We start from the raw sequence: 12,031 nt of genomic DNA on the forward strand, positions 1-12,031 counted from the left end.
CCGGAGAACGCACTTTTAAACTTGCATTGGCGGTAGTCCCGTAATCTGGAACAAGCATGATATGCATTTGACAAAAAAAAAAAAAAAAGAAGAAGACTTGCACTGGAGTTGCTATACTGCAGTCATAGACAACAACTGTACGGCGCCTCGCAACTCAGAGCTGAGTGCTTTGCAGGCATGAACAATAAGACATGGAAACACGTCATAACCCCAATCATGGGCCACAATTAGGCACTTCTTCGAAAGCACATGGGTAGCGTGAGACGTAAGCAATAATAAGTTGCGGAAGGAAAGCTCGTACTACAGAACGCCCATTGTGGGAGATGACTTTGGGATTTGCCGTTGGAGCAATTTCAGGGCTCACTCCTCTGTAGTGGGTGGTTTTTACGTCACTTTGGCGCTTCATCTCTAAAAGCAGTCCTGTAGAAGGTTTGGTCGCTAACAGTGTCAGGGAGCAAATCCACAAGCATGAAAAAGGGAGAGCCAACCAGTTTGTGAGGTGTATATGCTCTAAAGTAAGATCAATAACCTCGGGACAGCACAGCGGTTTGAGACAGGTGGCAAGGCAGTGGAAGTGGTAAGCGAATATATCTACTTAGGCCAAGTTGTAACCACGGATCCCAACCATGAGGCAGAGATAATCAGAAGGATCAGAATGGGGTGGGGTGCATATGGCAGACATTATCAGATAATGAATGGCAGACTACCATTGCCCTTGAAGAAGAAAGTGTACGACAGCTGCATCTTACCGGTACTCACCTACGGGGCAGAAACTTGGAGGCTCACTAAGAGGGTTCAACTTAAATTGAGAACGACTCAGAGGGCAATGGAGCGGAAAATGATAGGTGTAACATTAAGGGACAAGAAGAGAGCGGAGTGGGTCAGGGAGCAAACTGGTGTTAAAGACATATTAGTAGAAATTAAGAAGAAGAAATGGACGTGGGCAGGGCATGTAATGCGAAGGCAAGATAACCGCTGGTCATTGAGGGTAACAGAGTGGGTTCCTAGAGAAGCGTTGCAGGGGGCAGCAGAAAGTTAGATGGGCAGATGAGATCAAGAAGTTTGCGGGGATAAATTGGTCACAGTTGGCACAGGACCGAGGTAATTGGAGAATAATGGGAGAGGCCTTTGCCCTGCAGTGGGTGTAGATAGGCTGGTGATGGTGATGATGATATGCTCTCTCTCTGTCCCAATTTTTCAAATGGGCATCCCTTAAGACACCCAGGAGCAAGGTGGTTTACCTGATGTGGCCCTAGAACGTTTGAAGCTGGAATTTTTCGATGTGCACCTGCCCAAATGAAATTTGCCAACCATGACAGTGAGGCACGCAGGGCATCGTGCGTTTTAACCGTAGGTGAGATGAACAGCATTATCTACAAACTTGTCCCCAGCTAGTAAAACAGTAACAAAATGCCGTCTCTCCTACTCCTTGGTGCAACTTTGGTCATTTTGCATGGAATCAGGAACAAAGGTGTTTGGTGTTTGGGTACAAACAGAAGGGTGACGTTTGAACACTACATTGCACCACCCTCCATATTTCAGTGAAGTTAGCGCCAAATTAAGTTACATTTGTCCCCCAACTTATTTAGAAGTTCTCTGTGATTACCCTGCTATATAAAACGCTGACTTTCATGGGAGCTGGATGACGTGCACCCCACAGAAGGCAGTCGCAGTTATTTTAAATTTGGTCTAATACAGGCAAACCCGGTTATATCGAACCCACGGAAAAATGCCATCAGTTCGATATAGAGGATAATGCGGACATAAGCAAGCTAAGGAATCGGACGTCATAGAAGCACGTGGTATTCGTAAAAACACTTTCTTTGGTGAAACTGCCTCGCTTTCGCACGAAACAGTCTTGTATGTTCTGCTTGAACAACTTCACTGCGTGAGGCTGTACACACTTCTCCACACTGTCTAAAGGGTCGGAGCTGAGGCCGCAATCATTCACATTTGCGAAGAAACGCCACACTAGTGTGAGTGCACCAATCACTTCGGATGTTGTGGCCAAAGAATGGTCGTTGCTTTCCTCATTGCACACGCTTTCACTTGTGCTCGGTACGACGTCAACAATGTAGTCTTCCAAACTCTCCCATGGTCGTGACACCACCATCCACGCTCACAAACTCGCCGACTGTTGATCCCACCACGGCGTCTGGAATTCTTGACAGCTCGCTCCACACTTCGGTAACTTTCGTGGTAGCTTCGTTGCACCCGTGATTTTCAGGCATCACCGTGTGGGCAAGATGGGCCCTGGCAGGCCTAAGTGGGATGCAGGGTGTTTGTTACCCCACGCCTGGAAATGACCCATCCAAAATGCCCCAGCGAGGTTCGCGGCGTCCACAAGGGAGACGCTGCGACGGGTTCGACTCACCGGCAAAGGCGAGGACACAGTCCAAAAGGCCAGGGCAAACCAGGAGAGAGAGAAAGAGAGAAACAACTTTATTGAACCGATTTACGACGTCTTCTCCCGGCGTCGTCGATGGGAGTGGTTCCCTATTCTTGAGACCCATATGCCTCTCTGGCCTCTTGTCCCCTGGCAACCAGCTTGATTTGGTCTTCCAGAGAGGGGCTGATCAGCAAGGTCTCCCATCGCTCGGTGAGGGAGCAGGTAGTGGGGGAATGGTTGAGGGGTGGAGGGGTGTTTTTGGTGAAATCACATTCTCCGATTATGTGGCGGAGCGTGCCGAGTTCTTTTTTACAAAAGGGGCAATTTCGAGTGTAGCGTTCAGGAAACATCTTATTTTGAAGGAGAGGGTGTGGAAAGGACCTACCTAGCCTGTATCCGTTTGTATATTGATTGTTGGTCTCTGTTCAGTGACTTGTGTGGGTCAGGGAACCGCTTTCTTTGTTCTTTATAGTATTGCGTTATGTCGCTATAGCTGGTGATGGCGCGTGGCTCTGACTCCTCTGTCTGGTATTCCATTTCTCAGGCGAGTTGGTGATTTATGGGCCGAGTGGTACACCGCATATTATCGCCCTGACAGGGCTAAGAACTACACTGTATCAACGCGCGCCTCAAGGCCGGGCCTCAAGCGGGTTGCAACGGCTGAGGCGACACGGGGACTGCCGGCGAGGTTGGACTAGCCTACCTCGCGCATCCGATTGGGGTCTGGGGCCCCGGTCCGGACGGGTGGTGGTGAGGGTGCGGACGAGCCGCAATCCCCCACGTTCCCTACACTCTATCCTCCATCTCCTTTCCGAGCGCCTGAGCCAAGAGCAAGAGAGAGACCCGCGGTGCGCGCACGCCGTGCTTATAAGGCGCGGGGGAGAGGAGGCCCACCGGCGCGTTGGCCCGCGAGGTGACCTCCCAAGCGGCGTGGGAAAGCGCACTCGTTTGAAGGTCGCGCTCGCGGTAGGAGGAAAGGGGATCTAGCGGATCCCCACAACCGGCATGCACAAGCCAGCAGATTTGAAGTGGGCAGTTTCTTTTGTAACACCTGCCCAGAACCTACTTTGGGCAGGTGTTCCCGGGAATCTCGTGCCTGATGGGGACGTCCGACTTCTCACCAAGGTTCGATTTACGTGCCAGCTTCACGGCGAAAGGCAAATTTGGCCGCTTCGCGCTAACTGCAGCCACTAAATCAGCCTTTGTGTAGTGACTCTGGGGCTAGCCACCACATCTACACTTCCGGAAAACCCCGCAATGTGGGAACGCTGCAAATGCGAGGAATGATAAAAAAAAAAAATGGCCGCGTAGCTGCTCCTTTCGTTGCAAATGTTGACAAAAGACGTTCGTCTTTGTTGACATTTGGTGACGACATTTGGTCGACATTCGCTTTCCTGCTCAGCTCTCATGCTGTTAATATTCCGTCGCGCTCCTCACAAGGTAAACATGCTAAAGGTTTCCTTAAGTCAATTTAAATTTACCACGTTCCACTGCTCCAGGCTGGGTGCCTCGATTCCAGTGCTGCCATACGGTGGAGACGGGCGTGAATCGAGGCTCCCTACTTCAACGTTGATATAACCACGTTGCGCTAGTCCATGTGTGTACCAAGCAGAATGTGGAACCCATCTAGTGGAACCTTTCGTAACTGTTGCCACTTGATTTCTTAAAATGCCGCAAGAAGCTATAGTGGCGCGGCCAACAGCAGGCGACAGTGTGATTTTTTTTCAGAAGTGGTTGTAGCATTTTATTTCCCAAAAATGAAGCATCTATGATTTTTTTTATAAACGAACACAGTATATATCCCTTGTGTACAGTTAAACCTCGATGTAACGAACTTCAATGTAACGAAACCCTCGATGTAACGAACCACGGAATTTTTTGTAACTTTAAGTGTATGCACACCATGTATTTTCACCCTCTGTGTAACGAAGTCCCGTTTGCCGGAATTTCAATGTAACGAAGTTTCATGGAGAATGAGGCACGATATTTAAGTTGTAGAAGTAGATTTTGGGAGACGCAAGCGCCGAAATGGGGTCCCAATAAAACGCGAACGGCGACACGGGTCGCCCAATGCCACGGATGCAGCCAGCCACGGAGTCTTTGATTAAGTCCCTTGCCTACAAACTGCGTGGCGTGCATACACGGCTGGCGCACTGTTTCTGTCGGAGCTTAATCGTCTACGGCTTAATCGGCATCAGCGTGAATCGCACGCAGCGTTAATCGGCATCAGCGTGAATCGCACGCAGCGTTTTCTCCCTGCAAAAACGCAAAACGCGCCACGCAAGCCACAGGCGCGCTGGCGCAGCCGCGGACACCACCTGCGCGATGCGGGTAGCTCCAGCGACCGCTTCTAACCTCTCGCTGAAACGCAACTCGAGGGGCATATGAGAGGGGCGTGCGAGAAAAAAAGCGGATAACGTGGGGGAAATTTTCATTGCTAAACGTGACGCGCCGCTTACGACGCCCATCAAATATCCTCTGCGGTGGTAAGCCTAAGCCACCGGCGTTGCCGCCGCCGCCGCCGCCGCCACAAACCGCCGCTTTGCACTTCGTTCGAGTTCGCTCATGCTTGTTGGGTTTCGTCGTCCCAGCAAGCATTTGTGAATCTTTATGAGCCTTGCATGCGCGTTTTTTTTTTTTTTTTTTTTTTTTCCACACCGGCGTTTGCGATTGCGTGCCGGCGGCGGGAAGTGACTCGCGCTGCGCCACGCTGCGCGCAGCAGTGGGAGGAGCCTGACCAGTTTGGCCAATGGGGAGGCGCGCACCCTATGGCGGGAGCTTCGAAGCGCTCGGGGATGCCGGCTGGCTAGACGATAAGACCGCCGCGAAGGATATTTGACGGGCGCTCTCGTAGGCGGCGCGTATGACGTTTTACAGTGAAAATTTCGCCCACGTTATCCGCTTTTTTTCTCGCATACCCCTCTCGTTTGCCCCTCGAGTTGCGTTTCAGCGAGCGGTTAGAATCGGTCGCTGGAGCTACCCGCATCGCGCAGGTGGTCTCCGTGGCTGCGTCAGCGCGCCTATGGCTTCCGGGGTGCGTTTTTTCGGGAAGAAAACGCTCCATGCGGATCACGCTGATGCCCGCGTAGACGATTAAGCACCGATAGAAACAGAAAAAGTGCGCCGGCCGTGTATGCGCGCCACGTTTTCTTTTTCAGGAAACGCTTCACGGGATGAACACTTCATTATAACAGCGAATTTCAATGTAGCGAAATTTCAATGTAACGAAGTAAATTACGAATTTTACCGACTTCGTTACATTGAGGTTTAACTGTACTAATTTCTTGTCTCATATTTGCGTAATGTCTTGTTCTTCTTCACCAATGTTGACAAGTATGAACATTTAAACCGGGCTTAGACATTTAGATTTGGCTGTGAGTATATCAGACTATTGCTCAGACCTCGTTTCACTCTGGCCGGGTGGCTGAATCGAGTCACAGACAGACAGACGGACAGACATACAGACAGACCAAAACTTCTGGGTTTAAGTAGCCCAAGAAAGACTATCGTCTTTAAAAAGCATGGCAGGCGCGCCGAGATCCATTTTTGCAAGGGGGGTGTGGCAACGTCCCGCCCTACTCAGCACAATGGCGCAGTCACAATAGGGAGAGGGAGGTGAGGGAGGGAAATGGCCGCCTACTGGCTTTATTCTGGCTTTAGTAGCCTCTATTTTTTTTTAGATACTTTTGTTTGGCGCTCTTTGCCCCAGCCGGCCTTGCGCCAAAAAACTCCAACAATTATCATCAATCATCATCGCCTGCTGCCCGTGAGGGGCCAAACTAAACCACTTTGAGGGCTGTGCCGGCAGAATTTCTCCCCCGCCCTGAGGGAAAGCCAACTTGCGGGGAGGGGCACTTTGGCGGGATTTTGCGTTCCATAACCGTATTTTTGTGCCTACAACCCGCCCCTGCGTATAATCCGCACACCCACTTTCAGCCCGCTGGAAATCAAAAAACAAATCCTCCCGGATTGCCCGCAAATTTGATACAGGAAAGGCTGCACCAAAGCTACTGCCCAAGCAACACATCACATATAATGCGGACAGAACAAGCGTATGTTTGGCAAGTAGAATACACTGCCTGCAAGGCGAAAGTCACAATTCACTAATAAAACTTTGTTTAAGTAAGAGCGCGCTTGTCCTTGTTTTTTCTTCCTTGTCCTTGTATGTTTTGTGCAATCGCTGCCATGCAAGGCTTCGTCAGTGTTGCTGCGTGGGAGCTTCACGGCACAATGCGCATTGCCGTGAAGCTGCAGTAAAGGAAAAACCTCGCGTATTATCCACACACCTACGTTACCACGGAAATTTTCGCATTTTTGGTGCCAGGTATATGTGCGGAAATACGGTATCAGTTGTGGATGGTATTTTTGTTTGGTGTAAGCGCACTTTTTGCTGTAAATTCTCACTGTAAATGAGAATATGAGGAAAACCTAAAGTAGACGGCTTACTTGACATGTGTTAGATCTATACTAGGCTATGCCTGTGCCGTGTGGGCCAAGTCACGCTGTCTGACGGACTAGGGAAAATTCAAAACCGGGCCGCTGGGTTCATCTTGGGACGGTACAAGAGGGGAGGTAGTCGCACTGAGACGAAAAACGAACTTGGGTGGGTGCTGCTTTCCTCGCGACAAGGAAAACTGCGGTTGAAGTTCTTTTTTCAGATGTTTCGCAATAAAATAGGAATTAACAAAGAAAAATACTTCAAAGAACCTCATTACCGTTCACATAAATCTGACCAAGTTTTCAATATAAGGGAATGACGTACCAGGACGGACCTACTCGCTTTTAAGTCATTTTTTGTAAGAACCATTAAAGAGTGGAACAGGTTGTCTGAAGTGCAAGTGTGCTGTAAAAATGAAGATTTGTTGATGTCCGTGCTGTAACCCGCTTGCTGTAGCGCCTTTGGGCAATGCAGGGTAATCTCTCAATAAACAATGAAGAAAGAACCGTGTCCAGAAATAGTTTGATATAGAGGGTCCATTCGATGTAAACGGGTTTGACATAATCGCGTTCGACTGCAGAAGCATTGCAACACCCTGTCCAATGGGAAATTTACCCGAGTCGAGCGCTGCATGCCACCTCTGCGTGCAGGAAGAAGCGGCAGTTCCGGCGCTACTGGCACCCGAAGGTGTGGAAGGCCCCCTGCGTGTCGGCCAACCTTGCACAGCCCCGGCTGGTGTTCGCCCAGAGCGAGCGCGACCTGGCGTACGTGCCTGTTCGCGACCTCCTGCCACCGTCAAGGACCCCGGGCGATGAAGGGGTCGACCCGTTGCGCATCCACGACGCCTCCACCCGAAGCTACCTGCAGGGTGAGGGGGCCTTTGTGTCTTCTCCCCTTGTGGTGGCCTTTTTAATAAGGGGGCACGCTTGTCTTAAATACATTTTTTTAGATGCGACGCTGAGAGCATCTCTTGTCGGCGGCCCTGTCCTTCCTGCATGCGTCCGTCGTCGTCGTCGGCGTCCGCACTCTCCTCCGCTCACCCCCTCTCCTCTCCGATAGCGAACACTCCCTCGCGAGGGGAATTGGATTGGATTGGCTTGGCTTCGATTGGATTTGGATTGGATTAAAGTGGATTGTGTTGGATTGTGTTGCGTCATAGCCGCGGCAGACGCACTAGCGCCGGCGCGTGCCCAGGTGATGAGAGCGAACACACTCTCTCAACATCTGGGGGTGTGCGGCCCAGCGCGCTCTCACTCCGCTGGTGGGGGGCGCTGCGCGCGGTGCTGCGCATGTGCAGTACTCTCTCTCTCCGTGGTCTCCTCTCCTTCGGGCGCGCTGCGCATATAACCGGTGTGCCGCTCTCCGGCGGCCTTTCGGTCGACGGTTGCTCTCCGCTTGCGCTTGAACCCCCCTCAGCGTCGCATCACACCAGGGTTCCCGCGAGGGGAGGTGGGCGTAATTTTTTTTGCTTTACAAATAATTTTGACGAAACTTCATTGGCTTGTTCAGTTTCTTTACCTGATTTCAAATATCTAATTAGCTTCGATGTGAGGTAACTAGTTTCGGAGTTAATTAAAAATTTTCCTTGATGGTTCTTGAGAAGAATAGGAAAACAACTATTCAACAAAACATTGCCAGCAAGACATGAATAGATACCAGAAGTTGTGGATAATAAAATGTGGGAAGCAGTTTTTTCGTTTTGCAATCACATACATGTTTACATCAATTCTAACTTCTAGGTTTGAACTGTGTCTGGTAACCTATTAAAAATAATGCTAATTAGACAACTAATGAAGCGCAAAATGCAACATTTCCTTCCCATATGGCATGGTTTAAACATTCAGCTTCACAGCGCATAAGAAATGATCTTCCTAGCTTCACTACATGTTGGGATGTACTTCTCGAGAACTTTGTATCACTGCGATACCACTCGTGGCAAAAACGGGTGCAGTTATGGAAAAATAATTATTCCATTGTTGAAGTCAAGTCTCTATGGCTTTTATAAGTACCTGGTACTGTTCCGCGTGTGGAGTTTTTGGAGGAAAAACTATGCAAATCAAGAGAACAGTGATACCTAAAAAAAATGCTTTTCTGGGCACTTTTTTGGTCCTAAAGACCCATGTACCCCCTTAAGGGTACATGGGTCTTGAAACAGCTCTTTTTAATTTTCAGGTAAACTGTGTAAAGCTTTCCACTCTTGCTACTTTTTCCCGCACTGATTTCAAACGTACCATTATTTTTTGAGTCAGTCAACTAGTTCCCAAGATCATAAGAGATAATTAGTCATTTTTGGAGGAGCAATAGACAAAAGTGTTGGCCAAAACACTGTAATCTCAACACTATGAGTCCTGGTGAGTGCAATAACATAATCGGGTTTTTGATGCACTGCTTGGAACTAATGTTACAGCTCGTTAAACTTTGGTGGCACCAGTGGCGAGGAAGCATTTCGAATGCCCGTTTCAAACACCCAAGTTTAATGAGCTGTACGATTAATTCCAAACGGTGCATCAAAAAACCAATTCTCTCATTGCATTCACCCAGGTTCATACTATTGAGAAATCTAAAGATTACAGTTTTATGAATAGCACTGTTTTGTCTGTTGTTCCTGCAAATATGGCTAATTATCTCTGATTATTTTAAAAACCTATTGACTCACTCAAAATACAGTGCAATATTTGAAATCAGTGGGGAAAAAAGCAGCAAGGCCGGCAAGTTTCACAGAGTTTACTTGAAAATTAAAAGGAGCTGGTTTAAGAGAAAAGTGTCTGAAATTATTTAAAAAGTAACTTTTACGTTTCGTCCTGCACAGAAGCAGCATTGTGTAATAGTGCAACTTTGCTCGCAGCTAAGTGCGATTGACAGAATTGAGGCAGTGTACCCTCAGCCTTGGGGCACGCTAACAGCTTTTCTGACTGCAAGGCTCTGTCGTCTTGTTAGAGCCACTCAAAGCCCATGCTTAGCTAGGTGCTTAAGGAATCAAGAGCACCAGTTGGAGCGAACTTTTTCCTCATAAAAAGGAAAACCCAAGGGAAATTTCCAATTCATTGTGCACTTCTAAGCAGATTTTTGGGATTGTGATTGAAATTTGCAATGGTCGCTACGTGCTTGGCTTTTCCGCATAGCTTTGGCGCAACACGGTATAGCCAGCGCACACAAAAACACGGGCCGCTCTGTAAAGCCCCAACTGCCTCGGAGGAAAGGCAACTTCCAATCGCAGTGAATGGAAATACTAGTGCACCCCAAGGTACGTATGGTCGCCTACTTTGGCAAGGCGACACACTTTATCACCCTGATGCTATGCGGGTGGCATCAAGCATCAGGCAGTTAATGCGGATTCAGTTTCTTCATCATCATCATCATAACCACCCTTGCCACAGTCATCATCAGCCTGCAAGGTCCGTCAGGGCGAAAGGTCTCTACACTTGAGCTCCATCCGCATCGGCTGTAATTCCATTCCTTACTTCCAAATTTGTTTATTTAGTCCCTCCATCGTGTTATTGGCCTTCTCCTTCTGCTGGAGCGGTCTCTTGAGATCCACTCTGTTACCCTGTGGGGGCCCACTGGTTCTTACTTCTTCTCACTACATGACCAGCCCAAGGTCATCTTATTCTTTCCTAATTTGAACTGTGACATTGAAAACGAAAAACAAAGGCTACAAGTTTCGATAAACATTGTGCGAGAGAAAGTGCGCAGACTTCAGAACTGTGGTCGCAGTGTGCAGCTTTAGAGTGTGGGGTATGAAGGCATGCGCTTTTGCTGAACTTGCCCTAATTAGAAGTATATCTGCCAGCATGACTTGGGTCTGCTGCATAGGTGTCCTCGCTTCCCGACTTCTCCAGTGGACGCACTCCTCGATGGCTGAAACGCCGTGCTGAGAGTCGTAATCGTGGGCGACAGAGCGTGCAGCTCTGAACGCACTCAGGGGCATCTGATGGTGCAGCCATTGCCACCATCATCATCGTCACCTAGCTTGCATCTCTCCCACAAGACAGGAGCCTCTGTGTGCTCCTTCAGTCTTGACATCCCCCGTTCCACTCTTTGCCCCTGATTTCTCCTGACATGTCCCTCGATTGAATCGATGGCCTTCCACTTCTCGTAGTACTGTCCTTCTCGGCAGCCACCCTGTCGGTCCACAGTGGCCGCTCCTCTGCCACACGCGCCCAGCCCCAGTCCTCCTCTTCCCATTCATTTCAGCCGGGACGCCCTCCAGCCAAGTTTGTTCTCTCGTGTGGGAGGCTTGTCCCCCATCTGTAAGCGTTAACAGCAACTGCATGCGGATCCCAGGCAGCACCTGCATAGTTTAGGATTGTTCGCGTGCAGGAGCACCACCACCTGTGCAACATCGCCTGCTGCCATGTCAGCCGCTTTCCAATGGGAGTGCTGGGGGTGCCTGGGGCCTGTCTGCTGCTGGCCATGCCACGGATCAGCTGAGAAACTAAGCTTCCCAGGGGGGCTAAGCACGGAGGCGTAAAGCGGCCACCTTGCGAATGCTTCGTATGGTTTCTGTGAGGGGGTTCTGCTGCTCGGCGGACGGCACTTCAGGGGGCAGCGCGCGGAACGGCCACTGAGAGGGAAAGGGCAGGAGAGGGCAGCGGGAAAGGGGCCGTTTTATTATGATCAGCTGACGAATGGGCAATGTTATACGGGCAGGGTTTGCTGCCTCCACTAGGGAGATTTCGCCAGGGTTACTTGATAGAGGAGTTGCGAAACTCTCCCATGGTTCCCATGCATCAAAGAGCGGCCCTAGGATTGGTCCACTGTTTTGGATTTCCCCATACACTGGCGCCATCTCTTGGTGAGAAAACAGAATATACAACGTGCTTCGCTGCTCGATGACTGAGGTGAATAATGGTATTTTGGGGACTTGCATGCATTTTTTGCACTCAAGGAGCCCAGTGTGTTCAACCATGCAAGTGTTTCATATGCATTCGGAGCCAGAGTAGTAAAAACAAATCCAACCATGTGCTCACTGAGATGCGTTGTCGCTTGTGCACTGTCCTCTGCTGCGCGTCATCTGCGGTCTTCTGACGGGAAAAAAATAGTTAGAAACTCGCCTCGACAGCTTTGCACAAACTTGAAAGGATAACTTAGAGCCACTGGATCAACTACTGGATTAGTTTTGACGTATCGTGTCCAGTCGGCAGAGTGACGACTGCAAATTTAGTACCTCAGGTTGGACCGATGTTGTGCCCGCACAACTGCCA

The 12,031-nt window shown here is 49.5% G+C and overlaps 1 protein-coding gene across 1 annotated transcript in view; it reads left to right on the forward strand.

Moving 5' to 3' along the window:
• The window catches only part of LOC144164259 (nuclear exosome regulator NRDE2-like), a 99,474-nt gene that overhangs the window by 20,886 nt on the left and 66,557 nt on the right, over positions 1 to 12,031 (forward strand). The window contains exon 5 of the mRNA XM_077694775.1: positions 7,478 to 7,695. Coding sequence (XP_077550901.1) covers positions 7,478 to 7,695 — 218 coding nt within the window. The remainder of the gene's footprint in view (positions 1 to 7,477; positions 7,696 to 12,031) is intronic.

This window comes from Haemaphysalis longicornis, unplaced genomic scaffold, assembly GCF_048455015.1.
Source record: "Haemaphysalis longicornis isolate Haplotype H1 unplaced genomic scaffold, Haemaphysalis longicornis Haplotype H1 scaffold_13, whole genome shotgun sequence".
In the NCBI taxonomy this organism is placed as follows: Eukaryota; Metazoa; Arthropoda; class Arachnida; order Ixodida; family Ixodidae; genus Haemaphysalis; species Haemaphysalis longicornis.